Source organism: Polyodon spathula, chromosome 17 (genome assembly GCF_017654505.1).
Source record: "Polyodon spathula isolate WHYD16114869_AA chromosome 17, ASM1765450v1, whole genome shotgun sequence".
Lineage (NCBI taxonomy): Eukaryota > Metazoa > Chordata > Actinopteri > Acipenseriformes > Polyodontidae > Polyodon > Polyodon spathula.
The window spans coordinates 27,842,737-27,865,374 of NC_054550.1; the positions used below are offsets into that span (position 1 = coordinate 27,842,737).

Consider the following 22,638-nt stretch of genomic DNA (forward strand, 5'->3'; position numbering starts at 1 on the left):
ACCTTGCTTGTTTAGCATTTCCCTAATTCCTTTCCAAACTGTGGTTTATTAGAAGGATTACCTACATCTTTCCCTCTCGTATAGCGTGTGTCCTATGAGGTATATAATGTGATGTATTTTTCTAGCCCTTTCCCAGAAGTAGCAGAGTCCGTACAGCAGGAATTGGATACATACAGGGCCCAAGAGGATGAGGTTAAGCATCTTAAAAGCATCATGGTAAGAATGTTGTCAAGTGATATAAACTAATCACGCGCAAAGGTGTGTTAAAAAAAAAAAAAGATTGGTAAAAAAAAAAATCCCACAACTAATAATAATAATAATAATAATAATAATAATAATAATAATAATAATAATAATAATAATTGTCATCTTAACCGCTCTAGTCAGTACATTTCTATAAAGCTTAATTTACCCCCCCATAGATATTTATGTAAACTCACAAGACATTTTTGAAAATGTATAATACATCTAAATAATTGATGCAGGTAGATTTCCATTTTCTCTGTCTTTACTGTTGCACAGATCTGTGGTAGTGAACAACAGTAGGGCAATAGACTACAATCTGTTTAGATGCTGGAATACATGCACAAAGAGCTCTTGTTTAATATCTTCATGCACAGTAACTATGTTTGTAATGGCTAATTCCACAAGCTTATGCAGAGAAGTAGGAGAATGTAATGGATATTGTATTTATTTATTTTTTATAAATGGGGGGGTATGTTTATTATATTTCCTTTGCTATGTCTAGTAACTGTGTCCGAATTTTGCCTAACATTTTTTTTTTTTGTTTTGCACAGGGGCTAGAAGGAGAGGATGAAGGAGCAATCAGTATGTTATCTGATAACACAGCAAAGCTTACCTCTGCAGTAAGGTAGATAAGCATGTTTTTTCAGTATGAAATATATAAACGTGCATGCACATGTGTGCTTTGCCTTTCCAATTGGCTGTGCCACTTGTGCATTATGGTTCAAAGCTAATTTGAGACTGTGGTTTGTTTATATATATATATATATATATATATATATATATATACATATATATATATATATATAGACACACACAGTAAGGGTAAAGATAATAACTTCAAAAAGCTAGTGTGATAAAATTGCATTATCTTGATTTAAGATAAAATGGAATATTTCTGTCCTGAACCTTCATCAAAACTTTTCTTTTGTTTTTCATTATTTCAAAGTTCCCTTCCAGAGTTGCTTGAGAAAAAGAGACTTATTGATCTTCATACAAATGTTGCAACAGCTGTGTTAGAACATATTAAGGTAAGCATGTCCTAGTATTCCTACAGCTTCATATATTACACTACCAACAATAATTTGTGTTTAATTTTTTTTTTATGCATAGCATGTGTACTAGGCTCATGCCAATATTGTTCTTTTTCTGTTATGTAAAAAGTATGTATAATGCCCTCCCTGTGAAGTGATTGAATTACAAAGTCGAAAACAAACAGAAAGGTCCCAAGCTTGCCATCAGTAGGAGCACACACAAATAAATCTTATTGGAACAAATTGTTCTTTTTAAAGAGGTTTAGATTCAGGTTGCTGGTCACAAGTCTTTCAGATAGAAAGCTGTTTAAAAGGCTCTATTTTCTCTATTTAAGTTTCCTGTAATATCACAAGTTCTTTTTTTTTGCCAACTTTCTCATTCTATTGGTATTTTAGTTTTCAGTGGATATTTCTTTATTCTTGCTCATTGATGCATTGCTGTTTTTATATTATTTGTAGGAACTCCGTGTCCCTTTTGTTTCTATTTGTACTTGATATAGGATTCTTAAGAGGCCACAGTCATATAGTTTTTAGTTACTGTACTTCCTTTGCTAATGGTACTGCCTTGATCAGAGTGACCACTCCAGCTCACACACAAGCAGACAACATATGTGTGAGACACAGCTGGTCAATAGGAAGACATGTGGTATGTCATTTTTAGTGCAAAGAACACCAAGTGGATTTCTCAAGAAACTAAAGTTGCAAAGCAAGCCAAACTTCAAATGTTCCCAAGCTCAGAAACTAAAGCCACATGTATCATCAAAACATGTTTGAGAAGGTGGTGTGGGACAGAAATGTTGTCGTCGAGATACACATTGCGACGTTATGATCAGTGTAATCCCTATTCACTCAGCTGTTCATCAACACTAGCGTCATACTGTATCCAATCACTGCAATATTGCCTGTGCTCGTGCCTACTGCTATCATGCTTCACGTGTTTTAGATTCTATTGTACAGCTGGAGCAAAAATACATATCTCTGGTAGGTACTGTACAGTAAACACAGCTGCAGGTATGGTTACATGTTTCTTGTAAACAGTTCAAGCTGTTCTGTACTCCCTTCAAATACTGTAGATATGACCATACTTGGCATCATCTTCACTTTTTTGTGCTAGTACCTTTAACTAAAATGGACATCCTGTGGTTTACCCTCAACGCTGTTTACTGCATGCTTTGCTGTTTACAAAACAACCATTCTGTAATAATGTAATATATCAAAAAGAGGAATAAGTAAAACACACTGTTTTGAATGCAACCATACCAGGTTATTCTTTAATGTGCTTACAGTTTTTAAAGAAAAGTGAATTTTCATTACAAAGTAAATCTAATCAACATACAGCAAAAAAAAGGCAGATAGCAAAAATCAGCTGGATGACGGAAACTTACTATACTTCTGAAAATCAAACGAGCAGTTAGAATAATACAAAAAGAAGAGCACTATAAATAATAATAAAAAAAAAAAATAATTATTCCCTCCAGGTTTTGTAAAGCAAGCAATGTTGGGAGCCATAATAACAACTACATCCCAAAGGGTTTTAAGTAGGGATGTGCAACAATATGAAAATTCTATATCGATATTGTGCACATATTTCGATGTCAATAATATTGAAGTCTTCCAAAACACCAGAAAAATATAATAACACAATTGCAATATGAAATTGCAATATGAAAATATGATATATATATATATATATATATATATATATATATATATATATATATATATATATCTAAGCAAATAACTTGCTTTAATTTAGTGGTGCTTTGCTTAACAATGTCCTCACGACACCTCTAAAAATATTAAATATGGTGTCATGCTGAATTTTGCATGTGTGTTTTGATGTTTTAAAACTACATCTCATATAAAATACTGAAAGTACATTTTAAAAATACATTAATAGTAGCGTAAGTAATCGCACAGACAAAATGCAATGAGCCACTGACGCATTTAAATACCAGTAGTGCTTAATGCAGCAGGCAAATAGCATTTGCAACCTAAACGCCAATCAATGGAATAAGTTTAAAAATAATACATAGTTTATGTTGTTTGCCCACGAGAATGACAATGATTGGGTTTGTTGTATATTAATATAAAATAAACTTGATTGTACAGCGGTTATATTTTTAGCTGTATTAGCAATAACATGTCTCAGCGAGTGTTTGTGATTTATTTATTTTTTATCCCACGATATTGTGATATTTAAATTATCAATATCATATCAAAATATCGATATTGATGCCTACCCCTAGTTTTTAAGTGAGTTGCAAGAAAAACAGAAATTGTGTTTCCGCAGTGAGTTTTAAAATCTTCATATGGACCCTTTGAGACCATATCCATTTGTGAAACTGTGCTTCACAAAATTAAGAAATGACTTTGTTTTTCTTATCTGTGCCCATTGTCAATAAGCAACTAAACAGGAATACTGATTTTTGACTTTTTCCTGTAGTCCATATTGTTTCCTTCTTTGCTAATGGGGGACTCTTGTTTGCAAGACACTTGTGTGACCTTTAGTCTTACACTGTTTGCTCAACAGCTGTTTTCCAGATATTAAGAGGAAACCAGAAATGAATCACCTAGCCAGTGCTCGACAGATTTCTGGCATATCAGACTTGTTTAAACTGTCCATGTAAGTGACAACACTGAATATAAGCCGGTTGTTCTTCTCAACAAATAAACCTTTCTTTATTTGGTTTTGACTTCTTGTGTTAAGGCTCAAAAAAAAAGTAAAGCAGAGTAATAGTAACATACTCGGTCCACTGATGTGTTATCAATTTATTTATTGAAAAATTACGCAGAAACAAAAATCAGATCCTTGAATCATAATGTGTGTGTGTGTGTGTGATCTTAAAACAAAGTTGACAAGGCAAAATTAGAAAAGTTGTGGTCTTTAATCAGTCTGGAGTCAATTATTCCATATTCTTTTAATTTTTACATTTTAAAAACCTGTTTTTCTTTAAACCCATACTCTGCTGAAAATAAGACAACCTTTTTCTAATGAGAGTTTCTCCAATTAATACAAATATTGTAATGGAATTGGTTATTAGGCTGTGATGTACCAATGTTTGGTTTTTGTAATCAAATTCTCTCATCAATTTGTTTATTAACTCAACTTGGCATTTCATTATTTTATTCAGTCGGTTTCCAAATGGCCTCTCTAGTGCACTGATAGTGTGATTGCTGCCCACACTGTGAAACAGCTAGCATAGCACTAGCAGTCCATGATGTGGTACGGAACAGGAAAACCTGTTTGTGTGTGTGTTTGAATTTTTTTTGTTATCGCTCTTATATGCTGTAAACAAGCTCTTGTTGCAAACAAGTTGTCTTTCTAAAGAAAAGTTCCAGAGGATGATGACATAATGTAATAGTGTCTGTCTACAAAGCCTGTATTGCTCTACTGCACCCTAAACAAGATTTAAGTGTAAAAGTATTTGTGTGGGCCCACTAGTACCTACTATGGATATTCAGTAACAGTTTGACCTCAAAGTAAAGTAGGTACCACAGTGCACTATGGGATTACTACAGCAGGTCCAGTCACTGGCATTGTTTCATGAGCCTATTTTTAGTGTTTGATGTGAGTGAGACTGTGGGAGAGCATCTACTGCTTTGTTTTGATTTCGGCTCAAGTGGTTGTTTTTTCTTAAGAAACCTGAATCCAAGTCAGGAAATAGGATAGGCAGCGAGTGTCCTGCCATGAGAATATAGCAGTTAGGTTTTGAAAAATACCCAGCGTTGTCAAGGTGACACCATTTTAAATTTTTGGAAACTTAAAAAAAAAAAAAACTTATGTAATAACCCAGGAAACTATTTTGTGATCTCCTGCGATTTTAAATAACACGCAGCCAATGGGTATGATTTTTATTCTAGTTAACATAAATCTTGATATTCCTGAATAGATCATTCATAAAATTTTGAGCAAACAATTGCAGCAGTATCCCAAAATGTTTTCTAAAAGTTCAATTTTTTACACGTGTCAGACCCCTAAAATATCATGGTGTCCTTGAATAACCCCATGTTCACGTAACACACAAATATTATCCATTTACTTCCACACAAAACCATTGGTCATCATCAAATTAATTAATATGATCTGATGTCTTTACATACCAGCTGACACTTTGAATTAAACAAGATAAAATAAAGGGTTTTGATTACATCCAACTCTTAAGAATGATATACATTTAGACATTTTAACAGTCGAGTAACTGGGATATCTCAATGACTGTGTAATTCCTGAATGCCTCAATTATGTGACATTTCCTTGAAACATGCATTCACAGAGCCGCAAACTTGATGTTTACTTTGAGTATGAAGAAAAACTGATGAGCAAATCTACACTGGACAAGTCTTTACTGGACATGATCAGTGACCCAGATGGTAGGTACTGAAACTGCATGATTTTATAAGCAAAACGTTAGAGGGGGGTGCAAGCTCAGGAGGTAACTATATTACTGCATTCTTCGTGAAGCAGAGGGTTTACTTGTATCCCATGTTCTCAATTCAGTTAAGATACGCCCTGCGACATTTTTCAGTGAGTTTTAGACAATTTATGATTTGGTGGGAATTATTTGGCTATACGGTCCTTTTGGGTTTAAGTAAAGGTGTTTTCATACTGATCTGATTTGAGACACTTCTGCCAAACCTTCTTTCAAGGCAAACTCTTATAAAAGCCTGGTGCCAATAACAGTTGTATGCTTGAGACTGTGTACTTCCTGTTGGAAGAATCAGTAGCAGTTTGATTAAAGAGCAAGGTTAGGCCCAGTGAACAGGGTGTCTATTTATCAAGTACACCTTAATAGTATCTGCAGCTAAAGTTACTGAAGCATTTAAAGAAACATTGAAAGATATTTCCTAAGCATGTAGAATTCTGTTTTCATTTGAAAGATGTTGCCTGGTTTATTAATGTAAGATTTGTTTAAGCAAGTACTGTGTTCCTTTAAATTTAAGATGAATAAAACATCAAATAAAGATGCATTTACAAAGAGACAACCTCAATTCAGCTTGTAAGAAAATGTCGTGTGGAGGGAGTTTGCGACTGTCTGCCGTCACACAGAGCATTACAGTTGTGCGCTGCTTCTCATTTCCAATTGTGATGACTCGCACCTATTTTTCTCCCTGTTTGTGAACTGTGGTATTGTCTTCATGTCATGGATGGTTCGAGATCGGGCAGTAACATTTATGTTGGTCTTTCCTCGGGCAGCCAGTCACGTTCCTGTTTGTGTACTCCAGCAGTCAAGTCTTTTATTGCCGATTTTTTTTTGTTGTATTTAAGATGCAAGCCATTATTGAGAAAAAAACGAAAATTGGTTGAAAGTGTGTCTTAAATTCGAAGGAATACGGTATTGTTTAGCACCAATGTAAAATAAAAACAATAACCAACTAGAATTAAAAAATAAATGAATTGTCTCTATGCATTCTGTCTTGATTTAGTATATTAAAGGTTTGTTTAATTAAGGTAATGCATAATTTACAAGCTTTTCAATCTCAATGGCCTCTTAACATTTTTTTTTTTAATTAGCCTAATCAGTTATACTACAAAGAAATGGATGAAAGAGCAGATTCATAAATATCAAAGAGTTTTGCAGTAATAAAACACTTTAAATGCACAATAGTAATATTGGAAAAAACATTTGAAAGTATAATATTATCATCTAGTCTTTTTTTGTACATTTTCTGGGGGATCACTTGGGAAGCCTTCATAATGTCTTATCTCCATCACAGCAACATGTTTATTATTTCCATATGTAGTTACAAAACTGTAAATGGCATTAGATAAGCAGATGTGGGAATATTAAACAATTCCAGACCAAAGTTTTGCTACTGTTTGGCTAGTACCTCATGATGATGTCTGCTGTATTCTGTTTTACATGTCTCTGTGTTGCATAATTGAATATTATTTTGTTGTATGACCATGTACAGTAACAGCGTGTTTTGTAGGAAGAACATTATGGAACATGTCCATATACTTAGGCCTTAACAATTAATTTTTTTTTGCTTGCTTGTTGTATTTTTTAATACACTGGAAAGCATCTTGGTAACATAGGCGAATATATTTTATGCTCATTGCCTTGAAATGATTTATATTCCCAAATACATCATTTGTAGTGATAGAGGGGGTCTGCAATCAGAAATGTACATTCATTTATAAATAACTGATGAACAAAATATATTTTAAATTGGTATTTAACTTTTTTTTTTGCTGACAACTCACAAATGTCAAGTTTTAGTCCATTTAAATAATTATTGGCAAGATGTAAATACAAAACCTCAAAATCTAGTCTAGCGTTTCATGACAAAATGGGGAAAAAAATGAAGGAAAGATATACAGTCGTACTAGTGAAAGATTTCAGGCAAGAAATTGAAGTGATGACGTGTAAATGTAAAAGAAAAATTAAAGAAAATGGCTTCTAGCTGAAAAGAAAGATCTGTGTATTTTTGCTGTCAGCCGCGAGTGATTTGAGGAAAATAGCCAGCAGATTTGTGCTTTGTGATGGTTACATTTTTTGCTTGTCATTAGGCAGATGAAGACAGTTAGGCAGACTCTGAAAGGGAGAATTGCTGTCTTGTGGGGAAGTAAAATATGCACATCAATTAATAAATCATATTCCTCAGTCTCTTGCCAAGCACCGTTTCTTTTTTGTGCACATAGTACATGGGGGGGGGGGGGGGGGGGGGGGGGGGGGCTGTTTCATCCGTCATGCTGTAGTACAAGAGTATGTCACACTTACATTCCAGCATGCTGAGTGACATGTATAGGGAATGGATAAACTAGTCCTGTTCAGTTGGCATCTGATTTGTGTTTGCTAATAGAACCGGTTGTTTTATTATTATTGTTTTATTTTCATCATTTTAGTTGTCTGTCAGGACTTGAGAGTATTATACTGCCATTTTATCCAGGTGATATCTTCATAAAACGATTCAGAGGCATTGCTACATTTACAGTATTACATTTTAGAATAACTGAAGAAAAAAAGATGTTTTGATAACCGATAATGTTAGCTGTTATGACTGATTCTAGTTCCCAAAAATGAGACAAGAAAATATCTTTGTTCAAATAATGTCTATAGGGAGTAGAATATAGCGGCATGTAATAAATTGTCTTTAACCTGGCCTTAGCAATAATTCAAATCGCACTACTGTCTGTACAGTTGGCACACAGATGTTTTTCTATAATTCTTTGTCAAGTTTCATTACCAGTGTTGTACAGTGAAAATTAAGTTTCACTGCTATATTGACTTAACTAACCATTTTGCTTCACGTTTGCAAGCTACTGAATTCTATCAAATATGCTATTCCCCCTACATTATGCCTCAAGAGATAATTATTCAACAGTTTACAATTGAGCTAAAGGATTCCTTTCTCCTGCTTCATTACATTTTGAGTTTACAAAATGTTTACAACCGCATATATTTTCAATTTCCACAGCGGGCACTCCTGAGGATAAGATGAGACTGTTTCTGATCTATTACATCAGTTCACTACAGCCACCCTCGGAGGTATTTCAGCTTTTTTTTAATACCATATATTGTTTAGGATATGTCAAGTTTTATCGGAAAACCAATACTTTGTTCCTTCATTAAGCCTGATAATAAGTTCTCTGCTTGTCCCTATTGCAATACTAAAGTATACCATATATGTTTTACAGTTTGACCTGGAACAGTACAAAAAAGCATTAACTGATGCTGGATGTAACCTTTCTCCTTTAAACTACATCAAACAATGGAAGTAAGCAACTTTAAATAGCTTCTTTTAACTGTGACTCTGACTTTAAAACTGTGTACTGTAACTGCTGTGTTACCTAAAGCAATTCAAATCTTGAAGTTATGTTTTGAGATAGATAGAGCCAGAGAAAAAAGTATTAAATTAAGAAGCTGCTTTTACTTAAAATGTCTTGCATGTAACCATTGCATAATGAAGCCTCTCTTCTCAACCAAATGAAATATTAGTTAAACAAGTCAAAAGTATGTTATTTCATAAACACTGGTAATCAAAACAAATAGCATAACTATCCCAATTAAATAAATTAATAATGTGGTTTTTTTTTTTTCCCCCCCCTAATGTCAGAGCTTTTGCCAAAATGGCTGCAGGGCCAACTAACTACGGCAACAGTGGAACTAAAACAATGGGGTAAGCACCCTTTTTGTGTTTTATGTGCCATGCTAAGAATTATAATTGATTGCGCAAATTACGTTCAAATCAATATTTGCCATTTTCCTTGGACCTAAATTGGAGGTAAAGTACTATACAAGATTCATAAAAGGAAATTATCACTTTTAGAATTTGTGGTCCTGTTTTCTATAAACTAGCATTTTGTACACATCAGAATGGCTTTAAAATATACAGTTGTGAAGAGGCAAAACCAAATGTTGTTGTCTAAATGCTCAATAGCCTAGCTATTCCACTACAATATAATTATTATATATATATATATATATATATATATATATATATATATATATATATATATATATATCTATATCTATTTTGGCAACTTATTAAGTTAAAGATCCGTAACAACGCCCTGGAAATTTTCCCCCCGTGCGCTGATTATGGTGTGTCACCGCTAAACTACTATACCAGAGCCACAATGGGATTAGAATGATGATGATACAGTCACGGTGTTACCCAAATGATGTGTGTCAGGGCCAAATTTAACCAGCGTGAGGTCATGTTGCTAGGTAGAAACACAAAACCACTGTTCTAATTAATAGTTTGTATTTCTTACTGTCAGTACTCTTAGTAATTTTGAATGTTAAATGCAAGCTTCCAGACTCTTGACTGACCGCTTTTCGAAAACGTCACATTTATACCGCTTCACTTAGTGTTAACACAATAGCTGTCAATCTATGAATTTCCGTATTCTCACCCTCCCGAGCCGTTGATTTGTCAACATTCAAACTGAACCCGCCCCTGGGATCTGTACCAAACAGATATTGGTTAGAAACCTACATAGTAAACTTTTTCAAGTCTTCTGTTTATTGTAACTTCAATGCTATAATAATGCAGGTGATTTTGACGCTGGATAGAGTAGGACAGTAAAGAAAAAAGAAAACTCTACTCAGCAGGCTTGAAATTGTGCGTTGTTGAATATGCTGATAAAACAGTACGACTGGAGACGAAACAAACAGAATCTTTAAAATGGCCATAGAAAAACGAGCCGATAGGAGGAAAGTGTTTATGGCATGATATAGAAAACATTGTGTTTGAGTGGAGTACTTTTTGAATGACTTGAATACATACTGTAACTTGTTCTACATGTCGGTGCGATGCAGTGGTACACTTGTAAAGTATCTGTGGTTATGGTTGTGATTTAACAAAACAAAATTAATGTATTTGCGCAGCTGGAAATTGAATGTAATTGTACTGCACCATATGTTTTGTTTACTGGTTATTAAATGGTGCACTTTTTTTTGTTGTTGTTGTTGTTGTTTCTTTTCTTTTAATTGGTGAAGCAGCACTATTTTAACCCTTTGCGAGTCCGATGTCGGACACATCATCAAAAAGACGTAAAACACAGGTGTCTAGTCGTTTTTTTCTCCGGAAAAAGCAGAGAAAACCACTCAATGGCTGAGTGAGACGGATAGGAGCCAAATGAAGCTGAAAAAAGCAGCTAGAGCTAGCAGTTGCACCACAGAGATAATGATAGACACAAAAAAAAGGTAGCTGCTTCCGCATCCAGCGCTCAAAGAATATCGCAGACATTTGTAAAGCTTTTTGAGATGTTATAGTAATAAAATAATGACTTGGATCGCATTATTGAGGAGTTTGGTGATAAAATGAGTGATCAGGAGAGGATTTATCAGTATGCACATATATAAAGATGTCAAAATACAGCGAACAAGGGGTGGGGCTTGGCTGGAGATGCAGTACTGATGTCGTTTTGCCATGCAATGCATTTTAAACCTATTTTAATCTGAAAAAAAAAATCTTTTAAACAGCACTTATAAAATAAACAGTGCGTGTGAAAATAAATTGGACCTGACGCGCCTGACAAGCACTGAATAAATGGACTGCAAAGGGTTACTTTCTTTTAAATTTGAATTAATACAATTAATTAGTAAAAGCCAATGCTATGGTTTTGGAAAGAAATGTTCATTAAAACAAAAAAAGATATGTTCTTGAACTTGTTTGGGTACTTAATAAGCTAAAAGAACATTTTAGTTTTCCTAAAATCAAAGTCTTGACGTGGGGAGCGACTTACGCCAGTGCGACCTATAAACCGATTTTCACGGTATGCCCTGCAAACGTTGAAGTGAGTTTTTTATTATTGTGTTATTGTTTTGATCCATTACGAGGGCTATGTTCACAGAGCAGATGTTTTCAAATCATTCCTATTTTAGATAATTATAGTATATATATATATATATATATATTATTATCTTATATATATATATTGATATATATATATATATATACATTCTTGTGTATTTTCAACTTATGTATAAAGCAACTTATGTATTTTCTTCATGCTGTTTAAATTATGTCATTGGCATTTGATAATGTAAGTGGTCTCGGTATATCTGTTCAAGACTGCTGTGGCTGCTGAAATTGATTTCCAGCAGGTTTGTGAACCGCGGTGTGTTTCATATCTTTGTTTTGGTTCCAGTCTGTTTTCAAGGGTAATGAATTCAGGCTCCCAGTTTGTGATGGAAGGAGTGAAGAATCTAGTATTGAAGCAACAAGTGAGTACAACTGTAGTGGATGTATTTTTTTTTTTTTAATGTTGTGTATCGTTTACTTAGATTGCTGCAAAATTTGCTCTGACGTAATGAATAATACAGTGAGGGATTATATTTGAATAAAACATGAAAAGGGTGTGTGCTACATATTGTATGTGTTCTTAATTATTTTTTTTGCCTATAGCGTGTAACTAACAATTTAAAATATATGATATGTACATTTCATGATACCCTTGACTTTAGCTTTCTGAAAATTATTCAGTGGTCAAACAAAGCTTCTTCTAATCAAGACTTGATCTAAATTTTAATATCTTGTATTCATAAATTCTAGAAATATAAAAATAAGCAAATGTAGGGGTTTTTAAATTTTTTTTTTTTTTTTTTTTTTTTTTTCCTCTCCAGAATTTGCCAGTGACTCGTATCCTGGACAGCCTCATGGTCATGAAGTCCAACCCTGTAAGTTATTGTTCGATCATTTTGTTTATGAATCCATTCAAAAGGTTATGTTGAAGGTTGCACCTTGGTTGCTTTAGCTTTAGAATTTAAGTTGCTTTATCGAAAAAAAGCCAGCAAAACTCATTTTAGTTGTTGACGGTAGCATTTACAGAATAAACATACTGTATAAATTTAGATTTAGTTTTCAGTAATGGCTCATGGGGAGGTTGAATGTCAGAAATATCTTTCATTTGGAATGTAACACAAATTGTCTTTGATGCTGACGTTCCAATTGTTTTTCTATTTGATATGCATTCGATATGTGGAAAGTTTGTTTTGTTTAAATGCCACTCGCTGGAAGAAGAGTCTCTTTATTCCCAATCTTTTTGTTTCTTAACCTAATTTACTTTTTTATATATTTTTCTACCCATCTACCTAAATAAAAAAAAAAAAAAAAGTCTTGGCAGCACATGAAATGTATATAGGTGTACATAATCATATATGAATGAAAAGAACAAAGGTAAATCTTCAGTGGCACCCTTGAATTTGGAGGTGCTTATCCAGACCCTGATGCAGAGATGCAGCACAAAGGTTTGGAACACCTGCAGATTTATATTGAATTTATTGTCATGAAAGTAAAATGGCACACAACTAAATTGGCACCTTCCTCATTATTTTGCTTTAAGAGTTTAGAAATGTAACTGGAAACTGGACCCCTCCAGAAATTTAAATTCAGCATTAATATAATAAAAACACATTACTCGTGTCTGGATCGAAGCTCCCTTTTTGTCTCCTGTTACCCCTTTTGCTTCTCTGCAGTTACTGATGTCAGACATTTTAGGTCTAGCCATTTATTATATTTAATTTACTAAATTGAAATACTGCCAACAAATAAGATATTTAGTTGGAAAAAATTGGTTAGAAGCAAGAGTTTGTTTTGAATTCTGGATGGAACAATCTAGAGATCTCCTTAAACAGTAAAATGTGCTTGTCTGTGGTATATTCAAAATGTCCTTTGCACTTTGCATAACCGTAGTATGCACAAGCAGTCTTGCCAGTCTGGTAGTGATTTTTCATATCGCAAATAGTCTTGTTAAGTCTCATTCTCCATAGGATTAAATTAAATCACAAAATAAAGTGTCACTTTCTGACTTGGAGTATACCATTTTCAAAACCTCTTGTTCACATATTGTATAGCTATGGCCAAAAGTTAGCTGTATGTAATCTAGCATTATGTGTACCAAACAATACCATTCTTCTTCCCATTTAAACCTGTCATGTGTGTCCACAAATACAAGCTGATAGCAAAGAAAATCATAGCAAGAGAAAGAAAACAAAATTAATCTCTCCCCTTTCTCCAAATCTACTGGACAGTGTGACTGACAGTGTTCGGAAACCATACACCTCCATAACCAATACTACAATGACAGAAGTTGCACAACTTTATTGGTACAGCTAGTCACCAGTTTGAAAAATATGTGCCTATTAAAAATAGGTTCTGATTTTAGGCTGATTTTTTTAGTTCCAAAAACTGTATTAAGCTAGCAAAAGGAATGTTTTAAATCAAAAGAAATACTAACCTTACACCAAGGTTGCCTTTGTCAAGTTTAATTATATTTCTGATCCACTCTGTAAGAGGATCCTAGCTGATAAATGCGTAAGTATTCTTTTTATCTGGTGTGCTGCATTTGATTCAGCAGTGCGCTGCGCATCAACACCTTTAAGATTTAAAGACCTGAACAGTTGAGTCTTGGTTTCCAAGGATATTTCATTAAGCTGGTTCACATCATTCTCTTTGTTGTCTGTCCATCTAAAATAACAATACAAAACAAGCCACAATTAAAATTCCATTAAAAGAAAAATCTAATCAGCCTAACACAGGGGGTCCATATGCTTAAAGAACATATTGATGTATTTTTGTTTTTAATAACAAAATGTAAGGCACGCATCTTCAGTATGTTTTGGTTTTCTAAAAAATATATAAATGTTACACAACAAAGTGTTGAGAGAGCTAGCATTCAATGACAGTATTCAAATCCTAATGGCAGATTGCACTGTTCCTAATGTCTTTTCGGTTTAAATGTACTGTACTGTTATATAAACAGAATTATCCATTAACACTCAGTGTTCTGCATGTGATTTATTTAACTCATGACCTAGCCTTACACAAACCACTCAACCCCAATTTGTGTACTCCATGAACTTTATGGTGTAACCTTTTTTTTTAACCTTTATATAATTGTACTCATTATCAACACTGATCTGGTGGCTTCACTGCAGAACCACAGGCGCTCTTTCGACCACAGGGGTCGGTGGTGCGTGGTGAGCTGTGGATTCCCCTGCCAACCTAAACCCTCCCTACCCGGGCAGCGCTCGGCCAATTGTGCACCGCCCCCTAGGAACCCCCGGTCACGGTCAGCTGGATTTTAACCTGCGATCTCCAGACTATAGGGCACATTCTGCACTCCACGCGGAGCGCTTTTACTGGATGTTCCACTTGGGAGCCCCTGTTTTGCTAGCTCTTGAAAAAAAAAAAAAAAATCTTTGCTAATATTTTGCAATATGGTTTTCAGGTTACATTTTTTGGGCAACGATCACCTAATTCTAACTGTCACAAATAACAGCCAGTGGACCCCACAAAATATTAGCACAGTGCAAAACCGAAGACTTGCCCGAAAATGTCTGTGTCATTGTTAATAAATCCTCTTAACATTAGTCGCACAAATGAAAGATCAGTGTTTATTTGTAACGTTTCGAAATTGCTAATTTATACACATTGGTGCCGTTATGAGAGAGAAATCTGTAATTTTCCACACAGCAACATGCAGTAGTTTGTTCCAACTAAGATCAGCTAGGCATCTAGAATGTGAAATGTAAATGTTTTTTTTTTTTTTTACCTGAGATTGCTAATAAAATGCCTGCTTACTAGTGTAGACAGAGTTAATATCATTTTAATTGTACCAGTTAATCATAAAGGTAAGTTGCAGAAGTTATGATTTAAATCCTCAGCAACAGTTCCTTGGAGGTGGGTTTGATTTATGCCTCACGTTTCCCATTTGCCGCCCCCACTGATTTTCCATGATTTGTTACAAATGTGTCCACATGTGGGCATAACGACTAGGTGAGCCAAAACCAAAATTGGATCTGCACAGCAGCCTGCATGCTTTTCTTATTGGAAAGTGTTTGTAACTGAGCTTTAGACGTTGACACTAGTCAGTGCAGTTTTAATTAAAACCCTTATTTACTTTTTTGATGGTCATAGTTTTCTTTTACTGCCTATGGAAGAAATTTACTGGAATGATTTGAATGGTGTAGGTTTCATTTATAATTTATTTTTCATATTGCATTTTTTGAAATGCGTTCGCAATATACTTTTTCATTTTTTTTGCACTGCTCCACAGGAAACGGATGACTACAGATATTTTGATCCCAAAATGCTTCGTGGCAGTGAAAGGTGAGATGGCTCCAAGTCGTCTTTTTGCATGTTTCTGAACAGTTGTCGCTTGTCATTCTGGATAGCTGTCAAGAAGAGCATTCCATTTTTAAACTTTGGATTTTAAACGTGCAAGGTTTGCCATGTGAAATACATCATTTACCTTTACGGCTTAAAAATCAGTTTAACATTCTGAATGTGTCCTTTCCCTTTAGAACGCTAAGGTCTTAAATAGCATCTTTGACTGGATTCCAAAGTTATTTACTCCAAATCATGATTTTTCTGCATTTTCCGAAATAAAAAAAAATAAAAAATCAATTATAATCCTAAAAATAGTAAAAAATAAATAAGACTAGTAGCATGCCCCTAAATTAAGTGTGTAAGTTGTTTTGTTTGTAACTATTGTTTGTGTTTTTCTCATTTGGTAAAAATATTCTAATGACGATTCAGAGTAAATAGCTTTGAGAATCGAACCTATTTGTCAGTTCCTCCATTAGCTATATTTAAGTTGGCCTTTCTAGTACTGGAACACTTCCAAAGATAATAGAAGTAGCTATTACAGAGCCGTGATTCTCAAGGCGATGTTCTCTATTTGCCTAGCGGATTTTAAAACTGATTTTCTTTACAAAAATGTTTTTATATATTCAACATAATGGACCCTATTCACACAAAATACCACAATAACAAACTGTTACATTGGTAGTTTGGTAGTGAAAAAAGCTGTGAAGAAAATGTAGCCCATGTATGTGTGAACGTTTTGCTGACTAGCTTCTAAGACAGCTTTGTGTAAATTTGTGGATTTTCTACATCTGGAAAATACTGTCTGCTGCTTAGATTCATTGTATTCCTTAATGTGTGTCTGGCCTCTTGCAGAGTGGTTAGATGTACAGTTACTGACAGACATAAGAGTGGACTAAATACAAATCCTTTTATCTTGAAGAAAGCAAGTCTGCACTTGAAAACCTCTACTGTTAGGTTACGAACTTGGCACACAATGCTCCGCTTTCAAAACTGATATAGTTGCATCCCTAAATAGCAGAAGCACATCTTTTTTTGCTGCCCATCTTTTAGTGTGGAGGAATTAAAGTCATAAACCAGAACACAGGAACGTTGAGTCCAATTCATAAACTTGTTTAAGTACATTATCCACATATAATCATTATCAAAAAAATACACACAAGGTATCTGGGAAAGGTAACTTGGAACCCTAAATCCATGGAAACCATCATGAGACAACAGTTACCAGGATTCAGTAATCAGGATGAAATGGGAGACTAGTCATTAAGCTTGTGGGGTTTTTTTTTTTTTAAGTCCTACTAATGACTTCAGGTTAGATTAGACACAATAATTAGCCAGCAACATGCCTTTGGATTTCTATTATTATTATTATTATTATTATTTATTATTATTATTATTATTATTATTATTATTATTATTATTATTATTTGTGTGTGAATGCATTATATTCCTTTCAACACCGTGTAGCAAGAAACAACAATAAATGACCTTCCTAAACATGCTTGAAATAACGACAGTGAAAATGTTTATTGACGTTTACGTTCCTAAGGGCACAAGTTCTCCGTACAGTCCAAGCAGAGATGTTCTTGGAGTCTTAGTGTGAATAAGATACTGAATGACAAAGAGTAATGTGTCTGCCTTTGTGATTGGGACTATGCTAAGAAAAAAAATATATATGCCTTATTAAAGAGGCTGCATAGAAAGTTTTTGGGCATTATTCGTTACCAATTAAAAATGCCAATCCAGTATTTCTTACCAATTAAAAATGCTAATAAGCCTGTTTTAATCCAGGTATTTTTCAATGGAATATGTGTCTCATTTCCAGCATATCTCTTTCTATTTTGTAGTTCTGTCCCAAGAAACAAGAATCCATTCCAAGAGGTAAGCTTACCTTCTTACTAGAAAAGCTTACTAGATACTTTAACTCGTTCATTGTTATTATTATCAAGGGGAAGTATCATTCATATCGTATTTATACTACCTGAATTATGCTACCCTGGTTAAATGTGCACCTTTTTGTAGCTCGGTAATTATTTTGTGTTTTTAGGTTGTGCAAACTTGCATACAACCCCTAATGAATCTTGGTTCACTGAAGTTAGTTTTTTTTCTTGCCAGAATGCTACTGAAAAATGTTGAGTACACCGTGGCATGTGCAAGAAAGTTTTAGTACCCAAATTGGGACCGCTGAAGTGAGGCATGTCAGTGCCCTTTCAGCTGTGAGAAGTGAAAAAAGCAGGTCTGCTGATGGGTGTAATGGCCCCTTGAAAAGCACTGGATCTGCATATAGTGGCAGCGAAAACATTTGAAAAGTCTGATTTGAGGGTTTTGTAGGCTGAATTCATAAACTAAATATATATTAAACAATTTCGTTTGGTCATAGTTCAAGTCGATTTCTACATTTGTAAAAGAAATGTTTTTTTTTTTTTTTTTTTTTTTTTTGGATTCAGAAATGAACAGGTTAACAACATTGTTTAGTAATTGAACTAGTCCCTTTCTAACTCCATTGTTGGTAGCCATAGTTACAAGAATGGTCTTTCTGTGTTCCGCCTGGTAACAAATGTAAAAGGACTACTGTAATGGCATTATGGGGCAAATTAGAAAGGGGAAGTGCTGTGTAGACATGCTTGAAGTAGTAACAGGGTCGTTTTGATTTATAACACAGTATCCTTTAGGTAGCATTACAGTGTATGCTGGATTTAACAGGCTGGCCGAGTTCTTAACTTTGATGCTCCTTTGCATGCCTCGTGTAATGTATTCTTGGTTTGCTTGTTTAAACAAACAGATGTTCTGTAATCTACTTTTTGTATAATCCCATCTTTTAAAAATATCTCTCCTATGAAATAGATAGAAAGGTTACCTCCGGGGCAATTTTAAAGTAATTTCATGAACGGAAACATGACAGAAAATGTGGTATCGGCTAATCCTTAGTATTTTTCCAAGCCATTAAAATATTATATTTGCCTTTTCATGTTTTTTTCAGGCAATTGTATTTGTGGTTGGTGGAGGAAATTACATTGAATATCAGAATCTTGTTGATTATACTAAGGTAACTTTAATGCATTTTAAATGCGGTTTATAACCTGAGCTCCTCTTTTACAAATCTAATGTGCTAAACACTGCCCATTGTTCCACTTTATACAGATATCAGCTTTACTTTGTATAGAAACTGTGCAACTGGGAATGCACACGGTATTGGTTAACAAGGTGTATGTAAAGAAGAAAACACACAGGCGACTGCAATAGAAAAAGTGCACTAAAGTGAACACAGTCTTTAGTAGTGTAGTCGTAGTAGTTTATTTAGCGGACCCTTTATCCAGGGCAACTTACAGAGACTAACTAGGGTATGTGAACTGTGCATCAGCTGCAGAGTCACTTAGAACAACGTTTCACCCGAAAAACAGCGCACAAGGAGGTTAAATGAGGGGTCACACAGTGATCTCCTGGTTACAAGCCCTTTTCTTTAACCACTGGCCACACAGTCTGCTGTGTGACAAAATATCCCCATGCAAAACACCGATGGACACAATGGAGGGACAACATATATGCTATAAAAGTGACCAGTGCAATTTATAAATGTAATGCTTTTTGTCAAGTGCCTCTTGGCAGATATGTAATTTAGCTTTGTCATCCAAACTGCACAAGAGAGCATCTATAATACAAGAGACACCCTATGCATCATCTCATATTGAAATACATATACAAGATACTGAATTTAATTTTGATGAAATGAGTTGAACAGTATTTAGAGTTTCAATGTGCATCATTTTATACAGGTAAGCAAGGAGGCTTCAGCTTGCATATATAGTAGGTTTTCAGGAAACTGATATACAAAGATATTTTGTTAATCGCATACTTGAAATTAAAACTTAAAGATTTGTACTGATGCTTATAGACATCTGCATAGCTACATTTTTAAATAACTCAGATCAAAACCTAAAAGCTGTCAATGTTAGTTTCTAGTGAGAGTCATGTTAAGTGGTTTATCCCTGTATTATCCACAGGTGTGTTGAGTTGATGTCATACAGATAGTGAAGTAACTTGTGGCACAGTAGGACAAACCCATGAATACTGGACTTTCTAAACTCAAATGTAGCAAGTCCTATACACATTGATCTTTTGAGTGCAAATCTCATCAATTTTTTGCTTTTAAGTTTGAAACCTATTTTTACAGGCAAAACCCGGAAAACATGTGCTATATGGATGCAGTGAACTCTTCAATGCCTCCCAGTTTCTAAAACAGGTATTCTATATATATATATATATATATATATATATATATATATATATATATATATATATATATATATATATATATATATATTATATATATTGTTTCTAGTTTATTTTCAAACTGCTTTTAAATATTGCACCTTTTGGTCTGTTATTTTTCTCGGGTGTTTGGGAATAAATATTAAAAAGGGGGCAAAACCCTTTCCAATTTTACAATACAAGGTGAAAAGTATGTGTAACTGCTTGTGCTTACGTAACACGATCCCAATTATAACTGAGGTTAAAAAATTGCTGTTTTAACGACAAATGAAAACATGTGTTTCAACATGCCATGGATTTTCGTCGTAGTAAAAGAGATGACTATAGTCATTTAGCATATCATAAAATTACATTTGTAAATATGTTTTATTTTTGGATTGAAATATTTATTTATTTATTTATGAAAAAGATTGTATGACTCTTTGCCAGACTAATATCTTTCTTTTTTTTCTTGTACTGTTCTTAGTTGTCGCTGCTTGGGCAGAAATAGAAAAAAGAAGATTTGCGTTTTCAGCAGCCACCTTCGCTAATTTCCTCAAGAGTTCAGATAATACCCTTTCTTCATAGACAACCTCTGTAACGTTCCTCTTGTATCTTAAGTCATGGTGTTTCATGTATTTGATAATGTCTGATAAACTTTGGTATTTTAAAACCTTTGCTTAATTTCATTCCTGTACACATAAAGCAAATAAAATTAACTAACAATGAAACATTGATATTTCTGTTTTTGTTTTCTGTACAGTAAAAGGTTTTTTGTGACTAGAAATATTTTTCTCTGAAGCATACTGTAGTTGCCTTCAAACATGCTCTAACAACGTGTTTAAAGCACTGAATTGCAGGGATGCAACCTGAATCAATAATAGAGTTAATAACCTTCCAGCTGCTTATTTAATCTTCCATATATATCTGTGTTTAAAATATTTGCTCCATGTTAGGTAGTGGGTTGAACATCAGTACGTACAATATATACATAAACATGTACATAAATGGGTTTTGGCACAGAGATTGCCTTTACATTGCTAAAAAATATACAAATTGCATTTTGGGATAGATAGAGCTGCTAGTCGCGTTTTCAGAAAGTCTAGTGTATTGCCTGGATGGAAGGGACATTCCCTCGGAATAATGGTTACTGCACGTGTAAACTTCACCACTGGCATTCAGTTCATCTGGCTTTTGATTACTCTGAAATGGCTAAGGGCGGCAGATGCAGTCTCAGATGCAGGCATTTCTATATTTGGATACTCAAGGGAGATCTTGGAAATATTCGACGTGTTTAGAGACTATGGTTTTCTTATTGCATACATGTGGACATGCCATGTAAGCTTTTACAGTTAGCATGCTTTTTGTTTGTTTCTGAAAGCACATTGATATTCATTTTTTTTAAAGTGATTTACAAAGGTCTTCAGTCCCGAACGTGGCCGTAAAGTCTCACAAAGCATCACAAATTAGTAACTAACTAGAAGCATGCAAATAGATTATTTATATATTTGTTTGTTTGTTTTATTTAACTGTTTTGTATGATTTTAGAAATATTCATTTTGCTGCATTGTGTAAACCATGTATTATAAATGCATCATACATTTATTATACTAATATAAATATATGGTTGTGAGTGTGTTATCATTATTTTAAATAAAACTGCTTACCAGAAGGAATAGTTTTTCAGGCCACCTGAAAAGCAAAACATGTACCAATACTGGGAATTTGTGGCAGTTTATTTTTACTTCAACTTTACAGAGAATCAATACCAGTACAAACTTCTGTTTTTGTTTACATCCACAGGGAATCAACAGTCAAAATGTTGGTAAAATTATATAGAGAATTGAAGCTCACGAAGAAACACGACTCTCTCTGTGCTTAGATACGGCTGCATCTTAACCTTAAATTATACAGAGCTAAAACACTAGTGACCACCAGCCAGTTTAATCACAGTTTTACTTGCTATTCTCTTATTCAGCTCCTAGATAATGTTAGCCTTATAAATGCTGGTACTTTCAGTACTAAGAGAAGAGCAAATTGGTAACTATGGTATTAGTTTGTCGAAAAGCACCTGCCCTTCACTGTCCTTCATTCTAATCTGAAAAGGTTCTCTTTGTCAGGCAGATGGATTCCTAATTCTACTCTTTGGTCTAATCAGCATTAATACTCTGACAGCCATCAGCATCATTAGATACATCAAAGGATGCCAGCCTCACCAAGGTATGCCAGTCCCCTGCCAAGCTGCATGTTTTCCAGCTTGGGCTGCTGCTTCCTTATTAAAGTTGCTGACAGAATTATCTAGCAGATCTTTCCGCTCCCCCAGTGTTAGAACACTGAAAACTGCAGTGTTCTCAGTGCGTTCGCCCACAAACAAGGAACAGGATTCTTACTAATTACAATAATAGGGGTTCAAATGAGCAGTAATCTGAGGGCACTGATTTACTTTAGACGGAGCACAGTACTGTTAAAAGCCTACTAGGCTACCCAATTTGTGAATGCACTTTATTCTTTGCCTTTCTGCTTTAGATCTGGTATTTGTACCCATATCTTT

At 34.3% G+C, this 22,638-nt stretch overlaps 1 protein-coding gene across 1 annotated transcript in view; it reads left to right on the top strand.

Annotated features, from left to right (window-relative positions):
- The window catches only part of scfd1 (sec1 family domain containing 1), a 32,586-nt gene extending 11,768 nt beyond the window's left edge, over nucleotides 1-20,818 (top strand). The window contains exons 12-25 of the mRNA XM_041276249.1: nucleotides 126-216; nucleotides 798-871; nucleotides 1,193-1,274; nucleotides 5,555-5,651; nucleotides 8,700-8,770; nucleotides 8,920-8,999; nucleotides 9,339-9,401; nucleotides 11,881-11,956; nucleotides 12,356-12,409; nucleotides 15,790-15,842; nucleotides 17,687-17,720; nucleotides 18,820-18,885; nucleotides 20,011-20,079; nucleotides 20,575-20,818. Coding sequence (XP_041132183.1) covers nucleotides 126-216; nucleotides 798-871; nucleotides 1,193-1,274; nucleotides 5,555-5,651; nucleotides 8,700-8,770; nucleotides 8,920-8,999; nucleotides 9,339-9,401; nucleotides 11,881-11,956; nucleotides 12,356-12,409; nucleotides 15,790-15,842; nucleotides 17,687-17,720; nucleotides 18,820-18,885; nucleotides 20,011-20,079; nucleotides 20,575-20,598 — 934 coding nt within the window. The 3' untranslated portion in view covers nucleotides 20,599-20,818. The remainder of the gene's footprint in view (nucleotides 1-125; nucleotides 217-797; nucleotides 872-1,192; nucleotides 1,275-5,554; nucleotides 5,652-8,699; nucleotides 8,771-8,919; nucleotides 9,000-9,338; nucleotides 9,402-11,880; nucleotides 11,957-12,355; nucleotides 12,410-15,789; nucleotides 15,843-17,686; nucleotides 17,721-18,819; nucleotides 18,886-20,010; nucleotides 20,080-20,574) is intronic.
- Nucleotides 20,819-22,638: the final 1,820 nt, after the last annotated feature.